The 24,885-nt window shown below is 38.9% G+C and overlaps 1 protein-coding gene across 7 annotated transcripts in view; it reads right to left on the reverse strand.

The window, feature by feature from the left end:
- Positions 1–302: 302 nt before the first annotated feature.
- The window catches only part of ELAVL2 (ELAV like RNA binding protein 2), a 71,787-nt gene continuing 47,204 nt past the window's right edge, over positions 303–24,885 (reverse strand). For 2 of the 7 annotated variants that reach the window (XM_060153504.1, XM_060153503.1), the window contains exons 4-7: positions 12,156–12,309; positions 8,631–8,856; positions 1,236–1,274; positions 303–630 (exon numbers count right to left, since the gene is read on the reverse strand). In XM_060153504.1, the coding sequence (XP_060009487.1) occupies positions 303–630; positions 1,236–1,274; positions 8,631–8,856; positions 12,156–12,309 (747 nt within the window). Of the gene's footprint in view, positions 634–968; positions 1,003–1,233; positions 1,275–8,630; positions 8,857–12,155; positions 12,310–24,885 lie in introns of all 7 variants that reach the window. The other 5 variants (XM_060153502.1, XM_060153501.1, XM_060153509.1 and 2 more) reach the window with 4 other exon arrangements.

A 24,885-nucleotide genomic window follows, 5' to 3' on the forward strand; every position in this document is an offset into this window, starting at 1 on the left:
AAATGTCTTCCCTTAGCTGAAACACTTTAAAAGGTCCACCTTCTTCAAAGAAGGCAATAGAATGCAATGTGACAGGTAAAAACCCTGTACCTCTTGTCCATATTCAAACATAAAAGATATTTAAGAAGTTTTAATTCAAATACTAGCAATAAAAAATCTCACATATTTCTTAGGATGCTAAGTAGTCGTTTTATCCCATCTCAACACTGACTTACAAAGACATTTACTAATGTATAAAGTTTCTCTTAACTTGCCTTTGTTGTATAGTTTTCATATATAAATGGACTGAGGACAAGAGCTCATTAGGCTTTGTGCGTTTTGTTTGTCTTAAAGGAGACCTGCAGTACTCTGTCTCCCAGACGGTATCCATTGAGGCTAGCTATCGCCATGGCAGCCTCATCATAGTTTGTCATAGTCACAAATCCAAAACCTTTGCATTTATTGGTGTTAAAGTCACGGATGACCTTCACGTTGGTGACAGCTCCAAAAGGCCCAAACATTTGCCACAGGATACTCTCATCTGCGTCAGGAGCCAGGTTGTACACAAAAATACACCACCCTGTTCCTGGGTGCCCAGGGATATTAATTCCAGCCAAACTGGTCATTCCATCAATGGTCATTGGAGAAAACCTACTAAACAAAATAGGAGAAACACACACACACATGCACACACACACACACACACACGCACGCACACACACGCACAAATAGAAACAGAGGTTGGTTACAGCAATGGACTTAATTCTTTCCCCTTTCCCATCCCAAGAGTTTCGGTAACTCCCCTCCCCACAACAGATACATACAACTATTTGAGGTTTCAACCAAAGTCGGTGTGTGGCTTGCAGTGGCATGCTATAATATCACGGTATTAATAAGTTATGAAATGGCCACATATGCTGTATTGAAAAATATTACTCACAATAGCAAAGAAATAAATTTGGAACTGGCTTCATGAACTTAAGCAGGACTGGGGGCAAGAAGGACCAACACAGACAGAAACATGCTATAACGTCGCAATGCAAGAGAAAACAAATAATGGGGTTTTTAAAGGCCAGGTGGCATCCAGTGGTATAATAATATTCCTTGAGTCAACCGTGCTTCAAAAACAGCTTTTCATTAGGCTGTACATGCAAAAGAAAACCCAACACAAACTTATGAAGGGTGTCACTCCCCAAATCAAAGAAACTAGTCAATTATGGGAAGGGATTATGGTTATCATGAACCTCTATCATTACCTCTTTACTCCATAAGCCATATTGAGCAGATTGTCCAACCTGCAAAACACACATTTAGCAAACTTCAGTTTTTAATTTTTCCCCTTGATGTCCAAGAAAGCTGGGCTCGTTACTGCCATCTTCCAAGGGGATTTTTATATATTAATTGTATGTGGAGTCTCAGAACAGTGGGTCTTCTTACATTTCTGAGAGGATGGTACCCACTGCCATAATACAGTAGCTCTTCCAATGGATATAGTTTATCTCTACAAAGGTCAGGGAAATCACTGGTGGTCATCTGAGGAAACCCTTTCAAGAGGAAATGTGGCGGCTCTGGAATACTTAACATTTGGGTTCTCACCTTTTGCAGGCAAGTTCTAAGCACTCCACATGCACCTACATGTCCTTATATTATTTTTAGTTTTCAGAGCTATTAGTTCCTGAGTATCATAAGGCACTCAGATTAAGGGACTTGCTCAAGGCCAAAGAGTTAGGAAATGGTGGCATCGATATTCAAATTCTGCAGTTTACACAGAATTCCATAAATTTCCCTTCAACCCCCCAAATACAAAGGACTTTCATTTCTTAAAATCAAAGTGGTGTTATTGTAGGTAAAAAGAACCTTATAGACAACCTCAGCTGAACCTCCCATTGCTCAATGTATTCAGCTGAGGTCCACAGAACCTAAGACGACAGACTCACTGAGCAACAAAGCAAGGACTTCAGACCCCAGTCTGACGCTTATTTTGATTGTCCTACAAGAAGTATAGTCCCACTACTCAGGGTGTAAGAAGCAGGTAGATAGAAACAAACTTAAGTGAGCTTCTCTTAACAATTTTTTTTTTTTACGAAGTAGATGGCGGTGGGTGGGTACTCTTTAAAACTCTCTACTCTTTTCCTGTTTCAAAAATTAAATTGATGTCTTTAAGCACTTGATTCTTCTTGCTTTATCAGTTTCAAAGAGACCATTCCAATGTTCCACATTTGTGCAATGAGTACCAATCAATGACGTGTGTTTAGAGGAGGTAGGCATAACTGAATACCTCAACGCCACAATGTTCAACACTCTCTGAGTAAGACCCTGGGTCAGGAGAACATTTTTTTCTTTAACAGCCATGAACAGTTAAGTTTGAAAAATGTTTCAACCTTATTGTCTAACCTGTGGCCTCAAGTGAGGCTAGAGCACACATGAGAAAGCAACTCCTCCTAGTTTCATAAAAGCCTCAAGACGCCTCCTTCTGGTCTTTCAGAACTGGACAAAGAATCTTCACAGGTTCCTATTCCCAATTACCTCTGCACATTTGTGTGTTTCGTAAAATTAAAAAGAAAGAACCGAGCTGACTGTAATGCAAAGTACTATTAAAAAGAAAAAAGGAACAAATCACAGTGACAAAGGAGCCTCATCTGTGTGTGGTGTGTGCCCTGTCCCTCTACCCTCTCAGGAGCAGGGACAAGTTCATTACTCATCGTACCACTAATCATGGAGCACAGACAGATTGGGTCACTACAGGTTTACAATTAGTATCTGTTGACTGAATCAAAGCATTGAGGTTACTAACATTACCCTTAACTACTTAATCCAGAGTAAGAACTATCAGAAGGGCAGACTGGGGAGCCTGTTTGCACATGCAAGGGAGAGAGCACATGTATGGAAAAAGTACACAGGTGGGAGGGGGATTTTGTTTTGTGCAGAGGTAATGAGTATAGTCAAAGATGCCATACCCTTATACTCCAAAGTAGAGGCCACAAATACCAGAAATAAGGATGCAAACAAATTAGTAGCATCAACAATAAAGTAATCTGATATAGATAATTTCATAGAATTGCTGAATGATCAATACAGAATGCATTTGGCATATGACACCAGTAGAACAGAATAACATATTGAGGTCTGCTTCCAAAGTACTCAAAGGCTCAGATGCAGAGACACCAAAACAGAGTCACATCATCTCTGCCCATTAATTGTGCAGACTCTATCACCACCAGCTTAGGACACTAACCAAAAGTCCAGAGACAGAATCTCCTAAGCAAGTTTTCAGTATTTTCTAAGTAGGGTAGAAACCAAAACTGCCCCAGAAGCGGATTACATGTGTTAAAAGGAGAGATATCTCATTTCTCACTCTCCACCCCAGGATTCTCCAGGCAGGAGGCCTAGGACTTTTATACTAGGATCTCTGAAGACCCTCTCAATGAGCCTCATATTTGCCCTACCTGTGAAATCCTGTGTGATACCACAATCCTGCCCACTGATATCTTCACTCAATATTCACTTTAGAAAAAATTCAATCCTATGCAATTCAAGCCAAGTTATCTGCCTCTCCCTCTCTCTCTTTGCTCTCCTTGCCCCTCCCTCCTCTCCCATCAACAAGGAGGAACATGGCACCTAAGAAACAGGACCTAGGCAACACTGAAAACCCCCGCCTGCCCACAGTTGGACCTAGCAGTTTACCCTGCTCTCAGTGCCACACACCCACAGGAGCTGGGAGAAGGCAGTGTGTGCTCCACTAGGGTACCATGTACCCCAAGCCTTGTAGAAGTTGGAAAACTGTCAATTAGGCAGTTAGCTCAGACACAAGGACCACTATTACTCTCCAGAATTATACATTTTTTCTGGGTCTGTCCAGAGTTCAGGGACAGCCATCTTTTGCATGTGATCATTTAATGACAGAAGCCAATTTTTAGTGGAGACCAAGTTAATAGCCTCCAGAATGACCTAGGAGGGGTGTGTGTGATGATATACAGCTGTATGGCAAATAAATATTAAAGTGTCCAATACAAATTTTTTCTAATTTAAAAATAAAGTATTCTTTACTCATATTGAATAAATGTACTGCATCCAAAGCCCTCACTCAGTCCCCATGCATCACATACTCTCCTGAGGGAAGACTGAGCAGTCCTCCAAGGGAAAGTGACACAGTCACCTGTTCTTTAGCATGGGTATAATCCACTTTACAAATAACACGTTAAGTGGATTTGACGGGATTAGATTTAATTAAAACAACCCTCAAAGAAGAGGTAGTTTTAAAAAGATTCCTGCAAACAACAAATCATCATCACCATCATCACCATCATCAGAGGGAGGATGACACCAGTAAGGAAAGCCCAAGTAAATAAGAAAAGAGAGAGTTGATTCTCTCTCCTACTCCTAGTACAAGCTACACTATGCCGTTAGACAAAATAATCTAACATGTCTCACATGAAGTCAGACAAGAAATTCCAAATTATCAAGATCATAATTTTATGACTCTTGCTTTAAAGGTATACTATTTACTAAGATATTATGTAAGTGAAAAATGAGCCAGTTAGCATGATTAGCAAAACACTGATATATTGTTTATTTCATCCTTATTTTTATTTTCTGTTTATGATTAGGGTTTATGAATTAATGAATATAATAGCACAAGCCCCCATGTGCATATAGTTTATGACTACATGCCTAGTTTCTGATTATAAGTGGGCAATATTTTGAATAGAATATTCCCATTTCAAAGCTAGATGTTTATAAGTAGAGAGTGAAAAGAAGGTACCTTCCCAGTTTCCAAGCAATTTAGCTGACAGACTATGGGAGGGCCTACACGCAGGTAGAAGGGGAAATGTCAGTCAAAGTGAGAAATAAAAATATACAGAGAGATTACTAATGGGTAAGAAAAGAAAACTCTGAACTCTACAAATAATGGTTCTCAAAACCTCACTAAAGATCACTGACCAAGATCTGCTTTGAATTTAACCCACAACAAGATCATCAACTCATCTCCTTATCTAATTCCTGTAAACAGAGGAAAAAAATTATTCGGGACGATTGATACCAGTTTCTTCCCAAAGTAAATTGTGATAGTGCAACCAGCACATGCCTTAAATGAAACTCAAATGCTGATTTAAAAGGCTCCTTTAAAAATGCATAAAGGCTTATTATAGAAGCAGGCACACAAGCCATTAGACTAGACCACATTTAATAAAATTAAGGCTGCTCCACAAGAAGAGAGATGAAAAAAATTTGGCTGAAAGTTTAATTCAGATACCATGTCCCAAGAACATACTTAAGGGGCTTGAATTACACTATCCATCCAAATAAACAAGGCCGGTCTTATTTTGAAAACTGTAGTCAATTAAATAAGCATATTAGATTAGCAGTGCTCATGTTAAAATAATTCTCTTTCTAATTATTCATATGGGTTGACTGAGCCATAAACCTCCCAAGCCCACTTTTAAACTTAACTCTTATTACATGGATTTTAATTTTTTTTAACCTTAAAAGATAAGGTACATTTCATAAATATTAAAAACATCCTTGGCTATTAATATTTATAACTTGTATTCGCTAATGTCTCTCAACTCCCAAGGCACTATGACAACATAAAAACACACAGTGCAAAATTTTCTAAGTGTTCGCAGGAAGGTGACAAACTCAAGGCTGAGAGCATGAGAACACAGATACTAGAGACAAAAGATCTAGGTAATGACCTAGGCCTGAACTACAAAAGAGCAAAATACCAACAAAGCAAGCCAGTCCTTCAATTCAAGAGTCCTTCTGAGATGAAAGAAGATTCAACCTTAATTCAATAGAATAAGGAAAAAAAAATCAAGGTAATGACAGACCAGGTTCAAAGATATTAAAGAAAAGCAACCAAATACACAACAGGGTAAACTTAAAATCTAGGAATAAAGGCTCTCCATTTCTTATAACACTGAATCTAAACCAAACACCTTCACTGAGCTCAAAGACTAGTTCATAATTTATTATCTGAAGATGGATTATGAGAAATGGGGTGACGGAGACAAGAGTTAAGAATCTGAAAGTACAATAAACTTCTTCCCGATTTTCTGAAACCCAGTTTCCCTTAAAACAGACAACTCTTATTCCCTTTTTCCAAAACTTCTTTTTATAGGAGATAAGGAAAGTAAGAATCGCTAAGTTAATTACATACGGAACTAAAAGATAAAAGCACAGAATGGGCAGAAGATAATTTTTAAAATATTAAATCTGATCATCAGAACATCCTGTAAAGCTTTACCGAATTTAAAAAAAAAAAAAAGCATGCAGGGAGGGGGCTAGATGATGTTGAGAGCAGATGAAATAGCTATCAACAACCTAATATTTGAGTCACCTACATGCCTTGCCATTTCAATAATCAGGCACTCTCCTGGAGATCCTATCATTTCAGTCCTCTTGCTCAATCTTTCTCAGAATTCAATCTTGATTTTAAGAGCACAGTTTTACTCAGTAACTACCATAAAACAAAAACCAGAGGTTAAATTGGGAAACACCAAAAATAACAATTTAAACTAATACAGCTTTCTACTAACATCAAACATCTTGTATTTTCACAGTATTAAAATCAACCAGTAAGTTTCAAACAACTTTCCTCTACCTAATAAGCTCAAAATTCTTTTCTAGGCCCCAAAGAGCTCTGAAGTTAACTGGATAGGCTGCCTAGGAAACACCTCTAAAATCCCTTCATGCATGTCTGTGCTAAATTTGCAAAAAAAAATTACTCACTTAAGATGCCACACAGGAAACCTACAGGCAGAGTTAAGAAATGGCTTTGTGAAATTTCTTTCTCCACAAGGGCGAGCAGCAAGCAGCCCCATGCATGTCTTCCTCCAGCCCAATCACCAACCACCACAGTCAAAAGTGGCAGTGTTTCCTTTCTACCAATGCTTTTTTAAAAACTTACAAAGTTAAAGCAGAGAGCGAAGTGAACACAAGGCTTAGTCAACTGGGTACCAAGTCATACAGTTCCAAATGGAGCCTCTGACAGTAAACCCTCTTCTCCCAAGGCAAAAGCCACCCTAAGTAGGAAATGAACATGCTGTTTATGGAAAATTTCTTTCTCATACCTCAGGTGACATAACTTTTTTTTAAAGGAGATATTTTACTAATTTTTATCTTTACTCTCTTCAGCACTCTAAAACACCTGAATGAAAAAATGCAAGTGATTTAAACTAGAAAACATGTAACTCTTTATTAAGCTAAATTTGTGATTATATTTTTGGTAATTAACTATTCTGCTCCAGCAAGGAAATAAAATTGATATTCACTGGTGATAAACAACAAAACAAAAAAATACTAGCATGGAGGTTACATGGCATTATGGCTGCAGTATACCATATGGCCAAAAAGGATATTAAAAATGTTACGGAAAATAAAAAATGTTTATGTCTCTGTGTTCTGTTTAACATCTAAAAGTCACCATTCTTCTCACATGCAGATTAGGGATTTTTTTAAGTGACTTAATCTGGTTGTTGCCCCAGTATTAGAATAAAATTTGAAAAATCAGAATATTTATACCCATCTATGAGACAGAATATCCTCTTTGGGCTAAAAATGCATGGTCATTCTATGGACTATAGAGAGGTTAGAAAACTACCACCCACGGGCCAAATCCAGACTGCCATCTGTTTCTCTACAGCCCAGGAGCTAAGAATGGTTTTTACATTTTTAAAGAGTTGTTTAAAAAAAAAAAAAAGACACGCATCAGAGACCATGACCCACAAAGCCTGGAATATTTACTATCTGGGCCTTTACAGGGGGGTTTGCCAACCTCTAAACTGCAAGGAATAAAAACCTAAAAAGGGAAGAAGGAACTAAATTATAAAAACGTAATGTCATCACATAAGTTAGGTACCCTTAGTGGTGCACATATTATAAAACGAAGTAAATGAAAGAGCTTGACCTAAAAATTAAAACACAAGGGCTTCCCTGGTGGCGCAGTGGTTGAGGGTCTGCCTGCCGATGCAGGGGACATGGGTTTGTGCCCCGGTCCGGGAGGATCCCACATGCCTCAGAGCAGCAGGACCCGTGAGCCATGGCCGCTGAGCCTGCGCATCCGGAGCCTGTGCTCCGCAACGGGAGAGGCCACAACAGTGAGAGGCCCACATACCGCAAAAAAAAAAAAAAGAAAGAAACACAAGAATAAGATCTTATCAAGAAAAAAACTAAAAAGGGGAATTTGAAAGCACCGGAAACAGTTAAGAAGACCCCCAGCATTCTGTAGGTCAGGGTTTCTCAACCTCAGTACTACTGCTGTTTGGGGCCAGATAATCTGTTGCTGTTGGGGGCTATAACTGTACATGCAAGGTGATTAGCAGCATCCCTGGCCTCTCCCACTAGATGCTAGTGGCACCCCCCACTCAAGCTGTGCCCGCATAAACGTCTCCAGACACTGCCAATGCCCCCAAAGGGGCAAAACTACTCCTGGTTGAGAACCACTGCTGTAGGTTATTGTCCTTTTGTCCCCACCCTGGATATTTGCAACAGACACTATTCCCCAAGTAGGTTTTCTCTGTGCCCATAAGAAAAAGAAAGAAAACAACAATAATAATAGCAAACCGGAGACCCTGTCCGTAAAAGTACTGGACAATGAACCTGAGAGTTCTGAGTTGAGTAGCTGGGCATAAGAACCAGACCAGACTTACCTAAAACGCTGTGCCTGCTGAGCTAGTGGTCCTGGATACCTTCTGTTTGGAGACTGGTACAGCTGGGAAAGGATGGCCTGATTTGTTTTTTGGCTTGGATTATTAGCAAACTTTACAGTGATTGGCTCTGTGGCACCAGGAGGTTTCTGGCCATTTAGGCCTTTGATAGCTTCTTCTGCCTCAATCCGCTTGTCAAATCGAATAAACCCTACACCCCTTGATATGCCTATGGTAGATGTGGGTAAGGATTTGGGAAAGAGGGAGTGGAAGGAGACAGGAGGGAGAGAAGAAAGGATAAATTAATTTTTCCTTCTCAAGAACATGTTTTCACCCACATATAACATCTGCCACAAAATCACATGAGGAGAAAAGTTTTACCTTGACTTAGTAGCAATTCAGTATAGCGTTACAATTTTGTATTTTTTTAAATACATGAAATGCATTAAATTAAATTAACGCATTTTAAAGTCCATTACCACATGCTACCAATAAGCCAAGAAGAAGAAGAAAGCACACAAGCATATCCATGTTTCCTTTCCCCACCTTCTTCTCTCTCTCTCATGCACTCACACTCTTTAAAAAACTCAACAGTATGCCTGACTTGTACTTTTCAAATTATGCTACTGGACAAACAGTTCAGAAATGATGGGCACAGTAGCTCTTTTTCTTGTTACAAGGAGAACAGAAACAGACATTTGTTAAAAATGCTAAAAAGCTATGCTAAAAATATATGCACAGTGGTAGAAAAATATATTTCAGTTACATTTTTAAACAATATAATTCTACTTAATCATATTATATAGGAAACCGACCCTTTAAGAAAAATGTCTGAAGAGGCTTTTCTGGTTCCCTGAAGTTCCCCCACTGTTTTTAACTGGTTGTTCTTTATTAGAGAAATAATATTATATGGAGAAAAAGAGGTGAAAGAGGAGGTAGAGTTTAAAAATAAATAAGATAGAAGTAAAGCCTCAAAGCTCTCTTTCTTTGGCAGCATTTACTCCTGACTACGGAATGTCATTCCCTGGCTCCTGCTCTCCCCACCCTGAGAGACAAGAATGGGGGAAGGCAGAGGGATGGCCAAATACCTGTCCAGCTTTTGAGAAATGGTAGCAGGAAACCCAACTCATTCCATTTAATTAGCTTAACAGGCTATTTGGGGTGGCCATAGCTGGCCATCATGAGATTAGTAGTTGTAGGGAAAGACTTTCTTGGCAAGCAAATTGGTAGTAGCAGTACCAGCTTGGGACTAGCAGTGAGAAAAGCCTAGATGATTCAGAGTATGTCACTGAAGAAAAGAGTGAGAGGTTGTTAAGAAAGATAGGCTAAGAAAATGCACTAGACCATTATGATTTATAGGAACTTTAAAAAAGAATAAAGGTCTGCTTGCTTTACAATTAATACTGTGTAAGTTGAATGGCTTAGAATTTTACTCTAAGGTAGATGAGGCATTTTTTCCATATACACGTACCTCAGACAGCCCCTATCACTTCACCCTTCCTATTTAAGCTATACCTGTTGCACATTATGACCACCTGATGGCTGAATAACAAAATTGCAGGATTTTTCATTTTAGGTAAAGTGGATAATTTCACTCTGTAAGTCTTAAGTATAAAGATGAAATGGTGAAATGACAGGAAATCTATCCTTTCAGTTATCTATTAAGAATGAATAACCCCTAGGACTTGACTATTCCATAAGGAAAGCATTAGATAAGCAACGAAATGGCCTCTATATAGGATGAGTCATCTAAACCTATGGTCCTCAAACCTGAGCATGCATCAGTATAACCCAAAGGGCTTGGTAAAATGCCCACTCTGAGAGTTTCATTCATTAGGTTTTGGGTGGAGCCCAAAGGAGGGCTCCATTTCTAAGGAGGTTCCAGGAGGATGCTGATGCTCCAGGTGCAGAATCACACATGAGAACCACTGACTAAACCAGGAGGTGGTGAGATAAATCCACCTGTGAGCCTATATACTCAGGATGGACTTGCAGTTAAGAGATGGGCTTTCTGTATCACAGGGGAAAGAAATCTACTTTTGATTCACAAGTCCTCACTGAGAATGAATGAATGAAAAAGCATGAAAACTATGAACAAAATATCAGGCCATTTTTGTTACTCTAAACAAATATATCTAGATTGCTAGGCCTGGATTTCTATTTGACCCCATTAGCAGTCTGTGTTGTACAGTACACTGTGACAGAATGTATAATTACAAAATGCAGCTAAGAAGAAAAGACCACATTTGTATATACCTCACTGGACTAAATTTTCTCCATACAGCAAAACCTACAGGCCATTCTCCCAAGTATGTGAATGATGGTAGATATCACTTTACTCAGAACTCAGAAGTATGTTATTCAGACTCTGTAAGAGGTTAACTAACAGCACAGAGGGGCATAACATAGGCTGCTTCTGATCAAATTCAGATCAACTCAATTGATTGTCACTTGAAGAATTAAAAACTTGGCCTAATTTTACTCTGTGGTCCGTTGTTTCTTTAAAAAGAAAAAAAATCACACATTGCAATGTACAACTATCTCCACAGGTACAATAATTATGAGAGAGAGAGAGAGAGAGAGAGAGAGATGGGAAAGGAGAGAGAAAGAGAATAGGGAGAGTGAAGGAGGGGAGAAAGAAGAAACACACAGAAAAAAGAAAAACCTATTTTCTTAAAAAACAAAGAGACCCCACCCCCCCAAAAAAGACTACTCACAAAATCTTAATGTGACTGCTTAAGTATATGGCATTATAGGTTATTTTTCCCCCTCCTTACCATGTTTCCCTAATTTCATTATGTTTTAAAAAGAATATTGCTTTTACAATAGAAAAATATGCCGGTGCCTTATTTTTAAGATCCATAATCAAATCTATGTTGCTAGTTTTTCTTTAACTCAAAGCTTTAGCAGAAGAGCTAGCTCCCTTACATACAAAATTTTTAATAAACATATTAGTCTTCTTATTTTGGTTTGGTTAAAAGTAATATAAGGGCTAAAATAAATTTTTAACATTCAAAATTTTAAACTCTTACACATGCCTATACAACACAGCATGGACCTGAAAAATAGCCTTAACAGCAATTACCAGGGTAGATGTAGTGTAATCTGCTCCTGGAGAATTAGCTGCACTAAACTATGTTTTTCACAAAAATAAGATTGTTTATTAGTACTTTATAAGGAGGATGGGAGCTTTTTTCATGCAGCAGCTTGGAAATGAAGATTAATTTGTAATAATTATTTGTAATAACTTACATGTAATAATTATACTTATAAATGTATTACAAGCCACAAAACAGACTCCAAACCTGCACCTTTGCGGAGGAAATGACTCAAGCTTGCTCACTACACTCCACAAGCTATTCTTATCCATGCATATCTATGAATAGTCCCAGCAGAAAACTGCATTTTCTGTCCCACATATACCTTTGATGTGTTCCACAGGTAAGACTTCTGTATGGGAAGGCAGAATATTTCACCATCTGCCAGTCGGAAAGCAGAAAAGATTGTCCAGAGCAGCTGCCTACTTACCAGTGACCTGGTCAACCAGAATACGAGAAGTAATAATGCGTCCGTATTGTGAAAAAAGTTGTTCCAACTCCTTCTGTGTCATTGTTTTCGGAAGTCCACTGACGTACAAATTTGCATCTCTGATAGAAGCTGAACTTGGGCGAGCATAGGAAACCTGGAAGAGAGCAATGAAACGTATATGCACACTCAGTGACCTCCCTTCCCAAACGCAAAAACTGCCTCAAGTTAGTTAGCAGCTTCTGCATTAGAAGTACACAACAAACACTGAAGTGCAAGCAAGTCCAGAGTGAACTGTTTCATTTCTGGAGAAATTCTCGACAAATGAGAAACGCCATTCCCTTGCATGGAGAGAAGACAGTATTTACCCCTAGCTTTGTAAGTGTTCAAAACAGACCAATAGTGCACATAGCAGAGTACTACTCATGGTAATAAGTTATCCTTGAGGGGGGAAATCCCCCTAAACTAGGGATTTAGGCTCAATCAGAAGACCAAGCTTAAAGATTCTAAATTCACCTGACACATCTGTGTGAACTGTTTTTGCACTTCTCCCATCTCGGGGGTTGGGGGTGATGGTACAAAGTTTCTGAAGAATTTATTATAAGTACTTCCTTTTGATTTATTCGAAAATAGCTATCGTCCTTAAATTGCAAGAAGTTGAAGCATGAATGAACTGTACCTCCCGTTATCCTTTGCCTACTGTCTTCTTGTCCACAAATCTCTTTAATCTTGATTTTCAAAAGGTCTTAAGTCTGTCTATTGGTTTATTGACTTTACCTGCCATTTTAGGTACCCTTTCAAAAAGCTTCCCATCTTTGAGATACAGTGTCCAAATTTCTACCAGGATGGAAGACACAACAAGTCCATGTGTATTTATCATCAACACTCTTTACATGAACTCCAGGAGGAAAGGAGCTGTATCTGTCTCTCTTATCACTGTATCTTAGCACATCACACGTGCTAGAATATCTGCTGAGTAAAGCCAGGATAGTACCCCATTGATCCCGTAGGTCCACAACAGTTTGCAAGGCACACGGCATTCAAGGAGAGTTCATCACGTCATCTAGATCTTGCCCAAACTGTGACCAATAGCTCTGTGCCTATAACCTATCTCTGCCAATTTTAAGTTAGTGCTGAGTCTCATGTGCTATTTTGACCTCATTTCCTTTAGTTTAACTGTAAGCTCTTCTGAACTGACTACTAGGACAGGACCTTCACAGTATACCCCATCTGCCAGACCATTCATAAAAATGGCCAATGAGTCTACTCCTGGGCTTGATTTGGTGGAGTACCATGACAGGATAACTTCTGCCTGTTCATTGCAGCCATTAGTATCCACCTTTAATCTGGCTCACTGCTTACTGCAAAACAAAATTTAAAAATACCTTTTCAAGTTAAACAGTTTTTGATATTTGGTATGAAACACCAAATATTTTCTCCATGATTTCAATTATGTCCACAGTTCTCTGTGTTATCACTATTTTTTTCTTTCCAGAAAAAAAGACAGGTTTTATAAAGGTCTTGCTCTCTTTCACCCCAATCCCCATAGTGTTAACATTTAATACTCTTACCCTTTATTCAAGAAGTTTGCTCAATAACAAGTGAAACTATACCTGCTGTTCCAAAAGCTGTATTTGGAAGTCACATTAGCACTGTCTTATACTACAGACACAGGTAATTTGGAATAGTGGTGGAGAAAAGATAGATAACTATTCACATACTACTCCTTTTTTCTTTATGCCTAAATACTTAAGAACAATGAAGATTGGGGAACTTAAATATAAGTGAAAATTAAGAAATGAAAGAAATTTCCCAAGTGCTCAAAATAATTCAAATGGAGTCTAATCTTGGGACTGATAAAAACAAAGCAAATTAACTATATGTGCATTCAGTGATGTGAATACACGAACATCCAATTTCTTTTCTAAAATACAATCCTTCATTACCTGGGTAAGCTAAAAATCCCACCACTCAGACACTCTTAGAATCTAGGACTCTAAGGCTTTATTTCAGTGGCAGGGAGCTCTCACCAAGTCAGCTGTTAGTCTGCTCCAGATTGTGTGACTGAAGTGTTCCCCTTATAAAGAGCCACTTCCCATGGGCAACAGAATAGGCACCTACACATGCTCAGAGTTAGGAGGTTTACTTCCAATGACAGATGAAGCAGGCCGCCTCAACACAAGCTCAAGCAAAGGTGACACCTCTCTAACCAATATGCCTGGGCTCAAAACCAGGTTTAATTCATTAAGGGCTCTTGAATTTGAACAAATTTTACCTTCTTTGTATGGTTAATAGGAATAATAAAATAATCTCTAATCCACCTAAACTGCTATTAGCACAGAGCCTAAAAACCTAGGTGACTACACTATATTTACCTCTACATGCATCTGAGAATGTAGGTAAAGACCTCAACCATTACAGTTGAGAGTAACCTGAGTCCCTTACTGTGTTCCAGAATAATTTACTCACGCAGTGACATTCACTGCTTTGTGCATTTCAGAGGAGTGTGGGTGGAGTGTTTTAAAAGTTATCCTAAAATATATTTAGGAAAACGGGTTTATATTTAGTGCTTATGTAAAAGCTTTGAAAACATACTTGGGTCAGTTATGTTATCTGCATTTTTTTTTTTTCTTTCAGTGTCTGGTCTTCAGTTCACATTGCTTCTTTAATTCCCAACCTGTATTGACTATATTTTCTTATTTTCTGTACTCTCTATGCTCTGGCATTTGTGGCCTTGATCCTGGAGAGACTGCCCCTCCCAGGAATAGCTAATTCTAGAGATAGTAAATGACTCCCCCGTGAGGTGCCTCTGATACACAAACCAGTCAATCCAGAGACCATACCCCCAACTCCTTTATCAAATCCTCACATCAAGCCAATATTCCTCCTGCTCTAAATCAGCTTAGGGCCAGGTAACTTACAATCAGGGACCACCCCTATAGACCAGAGCCCTCCAAAACTACTCAAACTACCCAACGCCAAACCTACTCAGTGTACCTGTCCTGCCTTGTCCTTAGCTTTCCACTAGGACCCAACAAAAGCTCTGGGCCATGCTCTGCCCTCTCCCCTCTGCCTCCTAGCCATCCCTGGTGATTGCCCATGTGGCCTTGCATGGAACGTTGTGCCTGCTGTTTCTAGAGATCTGTTAAGTATAAACTTCTTCCTTCATAACAATCATTTATGTGTCTGTATGTAAGGTAAGACACCTGATTAAAACAAATCCCAGGTACATTTTTAGAACACAGCTACATTAAAAGGGCTCCAAGAACCAATAACAAACCTTCTCAAAATATTGTTTTTCAGTAACTTTGTCAAAGAACTGGTTCCTATCACCACAGGCAGGGTGATTGATTGTATAGAAGCTCATGGTGGTAACAATATTTCCATTTAACTTACACTTAGGGGCTTATGGGACTTCATCATTTGCAAAGCATTTTCAGATACAGTATTTTGTTTGTGTCTCACCACAACCCTGTGAAGGCACACATTCGTATTTTATAGCTGAGGAAACAGATATAGACAAGGTAAGTAAAATTCCTAAGGTTATACACAAGTGTTGAACTCTGGCTTAAAATTCTCATCTTCTGAACCCACGTCCTTGTCTCCTTTGTCCGGTTTTCATGCCACAATACCACATTACAGTAACTAGCTCATCAGTGCACTTGTTCTGAGAGTTTGACAAATTAAATTAATCTTGATTGTTTCTTAAACACACACACACAGTGAAACTGAGGAGGACAGACAGTAGAATAGGATGGCACCAAAAATTACAGTTAAGTCAAGTTATTTTATTTTCCCATTAATATTTTTTAAAGCAACTTATCCCAAGAAACGATGAGTGGCCACTAATTGCAATTAACTGGAAAAACTACACATCATAATAAGAATTCTGAAATTAGCTTTATTACTTTCTAAGTTTTAGAATTCCATTAAATGAGCATCGTACCACCACTCCCCCTTGCCCACTTCCAGGAAAAAAAGATGAAGGAAGGGCAACTTCTCTCCTCCCAGATCAATGTGCTATGTCTCCCCTCTATACGTTTATTGTTTCTTGGGATTAAAGCAGCCCCCCCCTCCCCTCTCTATCAAGGATATCACTGTCAGCAACATCCTCCCTTCCAGGAAACGGAAGGTATTTCTTCCTCTTCTTCTACCTCAAAGGATTATAAATAGAAAACATACTTAGACCAAAGTAGGCAGAAGACTTGCAATAGGATATGGACTTGTATTTTACTTTGGAGATTCAAATCAGTTTCCAGACCAAATTTTCTATCTGGCAATTATCAGCAATTCTTGACTCTGATTTTTCTGTGGGTCTGGAGCTCAAACTGGTGCCTGGCTTTAATACTTACCTAGAGAACTACTCTTGGGCTACCTGAAACCTCAAAGTGTTAAGTCTATCTTTGTGGTTCTTCAAGACTAAAATAAAACCCTATGGAGAAGACCCAAGACATGGTCTTGTTTTATGGCAACTTCTTTAGTAGAAATACTTCGATAAAATTGAGTTACTTGTAGTGAGGTGGATGGACCCAGGGTTTGTCATACAGAGTGAAGTAAGTCAGAAAGAGAAGAACAAATACTGTATGCTAACACATATATATGGAATCTAAAAAAAAATAAATGGTTCTGATGAACCTAGGGGCTGGACAGGAATAAAGACCCAGACATAGAGAATGGACTTGAAGACATGGGGAGGGGGAAGGGTAAGCTGTGACAAAGTGAGAGAGTGGCATGGACATATATACACTACCAAATGTAAAATAGATAGCTAGTGGGAAGCAGCCGCATAGCACAGGGAGATCAGCTCAGTGCTTTGTGACCACCTAGAGGGGTGGGATAGGGAGGGTGGGAGGGAGGCACAAGAGGGAGGGGATATGGGGATATGTCTACATATAGCTGATTCACTTTGTTATACAGCAGAGACTAACAGATCATTGTAAAGCAATTATACCCCAATAAAGATGTTTAAAAAAAAAAAAGAAATACTTTGATACAATGAACCTCCAGCATATGTTCCAGTGGGGTCAAAATAGCTTCTTCTTTCACCAAGTGAGAGCTGTTCTCCAATCTACATTCACCGGATTAATAGATAGGTTTGGATTTTACATTTTCACTGCCATTTAAACAGGTAAATATTTAATGCCTGAGGAGCAAGGTTATGAAATATCAAAACTACTAAGTGAAGGATCTAATTTAAGAGGCAGCCAGAGAGTCTTCAATTTAAATATTTAAAGATGATACAGAAAGTACAACACTGAATACCAATCTACTCCAAAGATAGCAATTTAAAACTCAGGTTTATTCTGGAATTCCTCACAACCCTACAAGTGATATAATAAACAAAGACAAGCAGTGCTGAGATTACTTGAAGGGAAAAGGATGGGAGACAATCGGAAGTACCAGACAAATAAATGCTCTAGCCAATGGCTTCTCAAACTGTTCTGCACAAATGAGATCAGACTGGACAAAACAGAGATAAAAACAGAGTTATCAAAGTAATTAGGTCTTGAAAATGGAATAGTTTGAGACACAGTATGTTCCTTGCAATTAAAACCTCATTTCTTCATCAGCAACTAAAACTAATTATACATTAAACATTCAAGGACAAGTAACACATATACTAAGAATGGGCTATCAAAACACAAGTTAATCGAAATACACAGAACTAAAAGAAATGAAAATATCTTATGGAAAGAATTGGTACTTCATGTACATAGTAAAGTTTAAAATCCCTGCACATCACTTTATCAGCAGTCCATCTAAATGCTTTTGTCCAAAAATACAACTGCTCTCAATTCTCTCTGCTTCATCAATGATCAGTGACAGTGAACATTAATACCAACAGATTAAAGTGATAAGGACTATAAATGAACAAAGCAATCTCTTCTTTATTAAACTAAGGACATCTGAAAAATCTCCCACTGGCAAGATCACCATTGAACAACTTCTATCACTTGTCAATTACTGACCCAGGACTACAAACATTAAACCTGAAAATTAGATACTTGCCACTTCAGACTTTTTTTTTGAAAAGCTCCATTCAATCTCTTCAGCTGAAAGAAGTGGACAAGGTCATAGTTATGCCTATTTAAACTGAGAGTTAATTGCTGCTCATATCAAAAAACGGAGTCTTGATGGGACTGAGGAAAATGATACTATCGCTAAATAAAAATTAGCTCCAGCTCTGGCAGGCAGTAGCAAAGGTCTTGTGAAAGCATCAAGGCTTTACAGGCAGGGAGCTATATTGGACCCTCCAAGAGAGCTCAGAAACACACAGAAAGATGTGACCTCTAACCACAATTTAGGCCACAGACCTCAAAACCCACCAAAAGGAAGCAATGTCCTTTGCTCTACTTCTAAACGCAAAACCCTACCAGGAACAGGTCTCAAACACACACCAAGACATACACATATCCGTCCAAGACTAGGTTTTGCACAGGACAAGCATGTTTCACAGAGGGCTGCAAATGAGTAGACTTGAGAGAACAAAGCATACAGAAGTAAGTCCATAAGAAATTAAAGATTCCCTCTAGCAAAGGTGCTGGAGATAAAAGGAATAATCATACCTAACAGGAAGACTTAGTAAAGGTACTGTAGATTAGAGCAGTTGCCTTTAAGAGGTATTCCAAGAATACAGAATACTGCATCCATGGAAAACACACACGGAACCTCAAATTTTACTGAGACTGGGTTGGTTGAATGCTTTCAGTCTATATCAAGATTGTCTTGATTCAAATGAGAAGTTCAGAGATACCACAAAATACATTTGATTGGGTTATTCTGTGCTTAAAATCTCTCAGGGACTCCCTAATGCTTTAAGATTAATTTCAAGTTTCTTAGTCCATTATACTCAGGGTACCGACTAGCTTCTCTATATAAACACATACAACCTTCAGTAGTTTCCCAAAGCTTCCTGCTCTCACTTCCCTGTGTTAGTGTAAGCTGCTCTTTCCAGTCATCTAAATTTTCGTCACTTCAGACTCTGCTTGGGCATCACCTAGTTTCTAAAGTCAACTCTCATCCATCCTCTCCACTCTAGTCTGAGCTGGGTACCCCTTACCTGTGCCCACACTGCATTGTATGCCTTGTTCTCTTAAATACTGAAGAAACGAAGATGTACTCATCTGTTACTGTGTCTTGTGAGTGGCTTAACTGCTTGAAATATGAAACCTTGTCTTTATCCTCTTTGTTCACCCTAGTACCTACCAAACATATATTGTAATGAGGATGATTTATCATCACACACTTATTGAGGAGACTTTATTTTTGAAATCTTGTCTAGAAAGTTAGGAGAGGCCACAATCTGCTAATATACCAAAAATCCTATGTGATGGTACTTTCTGAATATACTTGACTGTAGATTCCACTAAACATTAAAAAAAAAAAAATGAAGTCTCATTTTGTAAACTGGGGATTCAAATCTCAAGAGGCAATAAAACCTTAAACACAGTTATATGTTGCAGGGGTGGGGGGTGTCGTAATTTTGGAGCAAAAATACAGATATCATTTAGTCCAAACTCTTTGTATTTAGAAAAAAAGGGAAACTTCATACTTGTCCAAAGACACAGAGCAAAAGAGTTGGGTGTAGAATACCAGAGTCTTGACTCTTTGTCAAGGGGTTTTCCATTACACCACTGGCTGCAACACACAGTCTGAAACGATGCAAATTTCTAGAGAAATGATCAGACATTTATAAGGAGATACTAGAAAAGATATGCGAGAAGGAAAGAACCTTAATTTTGCCAAATGTTTTCTTATACATAAGGAAATCTGAAATACATCAAATGAGTCTTTCCCTTAGGACAGTTACTGTATTTCTCCTACTAGTAGTGCCTGAGAATTATTTAGGAGATTTATGAGATATTTGAGAAAAATCTAATAGGGGTGAGGGGAGTTGAAGAGAAAAAAATAAATCAAACTAAGAATCCTGAGACTGGAACTTCCCTAAGCAGTCCAGTGGTTAAGAATCCGCACTTCCACAGCAGGGGGCGTGGATTCGATCCCTGGTCAGGGAACTAAGATCTCATGCAGTGCACTTCGTGGCCAAAAAAAGAATCCTGAGGCTAACACGCTTTACCTTCTTTTTTTAAAAGAATCACGTACCATTTAAGATAAAGGGAAAACAGCAACTGGATGTTTTACACCAGAGGGACTTTCCCAGTTTCACATCATTTCCAAGTTTTAGTGCAACATCATTAAATAAAATTCAAGGCAGGTGATTCTTATATCCAACTTAAAGGTGAAGCTAAGAATAAGTGATCATATATGACACTGTTAAAAACAATACTAAAACTACTAAAGAGCCATAGGAAAACAAAAGTATGCTGGTTGTGAAATCTGTATGACACAACTAATCATAAACGGAGGACTTGACAGATTAGATTTCCCTTTTCACACATCTTAAACGCCCTCTGAAAAATTACCTTAAGCAGAGTTTATTAAATGTTACCCAAAACAGTTTCATCCATGTGCATCAATTAAATGAGGGTCCAAATAGGTTGTCATGACAGGCATCTTTATTTTTTATTAAACTATCATAGTTGGCAGGTATCTGTCCTTTTATTGTTGCTTCTGCTTTGGCTGTAGTACACAGTTGGTTCAGCAAGGACTCTCATGCTGGTAAAAGCAAACAGGAAGTCCATGGTAAAGATATTCTTGAAATGCAACTTGGAGAGGCCACAAATACCTTCCAAATTCCTCAAGATCTTTGCACGCAAAGAATTTACCAAAAAATAAAACACAAGTAGAGCGATGGTAGTGGATATGACATCTGAATGCAGTGTGTGGTTAAATCATATCCACTACTGCAGTGGTGGTGGATTAGTCATTCCAAGGTCTAAGCAGGAATCCGTCAATTAAAGTGTTCCGTATTCCATTTCCAATCCCATACCTTCACTTAGCTCATTAAAATTTTAGAAAGTGATTTCAGTAAAGTGGCATGGAAAAAAAAAAATAGATGGGAGTTTCAGCTGTAACCACCGAAGAATCCATTCCTGCTTTGTCTATATTAAGTTGTTTTCAATAGTGGTTAAGAAAGCAGATTCCCTTACTTTTAATATCTAAAGTGAGAAATGAGCCTCTTTCTTTGGCCACATAATCTTTAGAAACGTCAAGTAACATGAATAATGAATAGGCTGGAATTGAGGCAAACACGAGTTAGTTTAGTACTAGGTCAAAAAACTTACAGCAAAAGAGAATGCACTATTACTGGTGAAATTCGGGCCACAAGAGATCATATTTTGAACTAGTGGCCTGAAACTGGTGCTTGCACTAGAACTCTCCAAAGTTACAAGGGAGTAAGATCATAGGGCATGGAGTCTCACAGAACTAAGTTCAGGTCTTGGCTTTGTCACCAGTTATATAACTTGGGAATAATTTCCTTAGGTCCTTTGAAGCGGGTATTTCTTTATTTGTAATTTGATGTTAATGATAGTCCTTACCTCACAGTGACTTTACAATGATTAAACAGAATGATAAAACTAAGAGCATAGAGCTGGAGAACAATAATAATGTTTTCATCATAATATAATGATTTCACATATATAAAATTATGTAACAATACAGATGATGATAGCTCCTAGTATTTATTAAGTGCTTACCATGTGCCAGGTACTGTCCTGGGTATGTTACATTTATTAATTCAATTGATCCTCATAACCAGGGTATTAATTGGTTATTATTATCAGAGGCCCCAATTTATGGAAGAAAAAAACTCAAATATTACCAGTATCTCTGAGGTTTGGCACAAGGAAGATGTATGTACTTTAACAGAAAAACAGTTCAAAGATTAAGTAAAGCTTCTTCCAAATCTATTGCAGTTATTATCAAAACTCTCATTACAATAAAATTTGTAATTACAATATTACAAAACAAGTATTTTTTTAAGAGAAGAGCAGATGAGTAGGTTGGAAAGCCTGAGCCTGGCTGAAACAAAGCATGATGGAAAGACCATCCTACTGTCATACACAGGGTCAACATCCAGTATCTTTTTTTTTTAGCTGCACCGTGCCGCTTGTGGGATCTTAGTTCCCCAAGCGGAGGGATCGAACCCAGGCCCTCGGCAGTAAAAGTGTGGAGTCCTAACCACTGGACTGCCAGGGAATTCCCATCTAGCATCTTTAAATGGGCTGATAAGAAAAGCCAACAATTTCTCCAAAGAAACTGCCACATATCAAATCCTCCTACTTCTTCACTCCCTCTCAGAGGTCTCTTAGAGCTTAATGTGAAATGCAGAATGAGAAACAGGATACTTTTTTGGTAGACAGTAGTAGACACAATAAATGGACTTCATGAAATAGAGCCTAACATCAAGTTAGATTAGGGTTACATGAATGTTTCTGAATATGGGATGGTTACAAGAGTCACCAAGAAACCAGGGTCTAATGACTCAATGTGAATTCACACTATGAAAAAACACTAAGAATCCTACACTAGCAGGGAGAATTGTAAATTTTTCATTTTAGACACTTCCACTAAATATACTCTGAGGACGTTAGAGAGATTTAGAGAAGGGAAATTTCAGTACTTAGGACTCAATACCCAGATGTGGTTGGGCTTCTCCAACACTAGCAGAGCAGCAGACTGCCTCAGAGCCTCCCTGCTGCCCCCAAGTAACTGGGAGCACTGCAATTCACTTACAACACTTTTACAGTATTAGGCTTTAAGCTCCTAAAGGGTTGAAACTTATTCTTATACATACAGTCATCCCTCAGTATCCAAAGAGCCCCTGTGGGTACCAAAATCCACAGATGCTCAAGGTCCTCATATAGAACAGTGTAGTACAACAAAGAGAGTCAGCCCTCCATATCTGCAGATGTGAACCCGAGGGCTGCCTATATGTGTGTATGTATGGATAGCCCCATCTACCAAGTAAGCACTCCAATACCTGCTGAGTGAATCTATTCCACGGCCTCCTGCAGGGGCTATTTCTAAAGTACCTCTCAGACAAGATGACTAGAAGGTGTGATGCTTGTCCAAACAATCTGGCTTTTTGTGCTTCACTGGAAACAATACAAGTTAAATTGGCTTATAGAAAAATAGCCGTACTCACCCAATTCTTAGAAAGCTATTCTGCAGTAAAAGCTCTTAAGGGTTCTTTCAAGATTCTGAAACTTCATCAGACGCAATCTCCAACAAAAACCATACTATCAGGATACCTGTCACAAGTTTACCCCCCAAAATAAAGTTAAAATATAATTTATGTAATATTTGAGCATCTAGCGTGTCTAAGGCACTGTCAACAGATTAAATAGCTGAGTTACAAAGTTAAACCTAAAGAAGGGACTACACGCTACATGTGATATAAGTAAACTGGAGCTGTTTAGAATAAAAGCTAATTAGTTTTTTTTTTTACTGGTTGGTAACGTGTGGAAAAAGAAAAAGGTTCTCAACAGGCCAATTTTGGTAGGTTACACATTCTAGGACTTTCACATACTCCATCTAAGGTTTGAGAGAGAAAGAATATACGGAAGAGACACAGATGATAGACAACAACACAGGCTCATGTGCATTATGTAGAAAATCTCATGTAAAAAAATAACAGCTAAATCTTCATTTATTGTAGAAAAGAAAAAAAAAGCCAGTAGGTCCCTTATACACCCATCATTTGCCCGTATCTTCACTGAATCCTAACACCTAACAGGAAGCCACAGTTTCACTTTTAATTTCACTTAAATTGTGAATTTTCCCATCTTTGAGTACATAGAGCAGGTCTCCCACTCTTTCTTGTGAACAATAAATAGAAACTTCCTCATTCAGAAATTACAGACAAAAGCATAAGTTTTCTATGACGTGCTCTGAAGATGAAGATGCCTGCCCTCAGAGAGCAGACCACCGAATAGGAGAGAAAGGTAACGTGCAGCGAAAAATAAGTGCTTTGTTGGCCAAATAAAACTTGGTAAGTAATGATGGTGGTATAAGGCAGTATAGGCAGGGATGACCCAAGCAAGGCAGGAGGTAAGAGTCAGACTTGCATCTTCAAGAGTAAAGAACCCAGATGTGACAGGATAAAAATTTCTATAGGACAGTGACAACACTGGAATAGTAATGGTAGAGCCCTAAACGTCAAGGTGAAGCTTTTATAAGCAGGGGAGTAACAGGTTACAGAAATGTATATGCGTTTGTCATATACATATACAATACTGAGATAGTTTTTCCATCATAAGCTAGGTGAGGAGAATAGTCAAAAATCAGTGTGGCGGGCTTCCCTGGTGGCGCAGTGGTTGAGAGTCCGCCTGCCAATGCAGGGGACACGGGTTCGTGCCCTGGTCCGGGAAGATCCCACATGCCGTGGAGTAGCTGGGCCCGTGAGCCATGGCCACTGAGCCTGCGCTCCGCAACGGGAGAGGCCACAACAGTGAGAGGCCCGCAAAAAAAAAAAAAAAAAAAAAAAGGGCTTCCCTGGTGGCGCAGTGGTTGGGAGTCCGCCTGCCGATGCAGGGGACGCGGGTTCGTGCCCCGGTCCAGGAGGATTCCGCATGCCGCGGAGCGGCTGGGCCCGTGGGCCATGGCCGCTGGGCCTGTGCGTCCGGAGTCTGTGCTCCGCAACGGGAGAGGCCACAGCAGTGGGAGGCCCGCGTACCGAAAAAACAAAAACAAAAAAACAAAAAACAAAAAAAAAATCAGTGTGGCAATTAAAAAAAAAGTTAATTTGAATACCATCTACAATAAGTTTCCTTTTGTTTTATAACTAGAAGGAAAAAACTGCTTCACTGTTATGTTACCTCAGATATCT

This window comes from Lagenorhynchus albirostris, chromosome 7, assembly GCF_949774975.1.
Source record: "Lagenorhynchus albirostris chromosome 7, mLagAlb1.1, whole genome shotgun sequence".
In the NCBI taxonomy this organism is placed as follows: Eukaryota; Metazoa; Chordata; class Mammalia; order Artiodactyla; family Delphinidae; genus Lagenorhynchus; species Lagenorhynchus albirostris.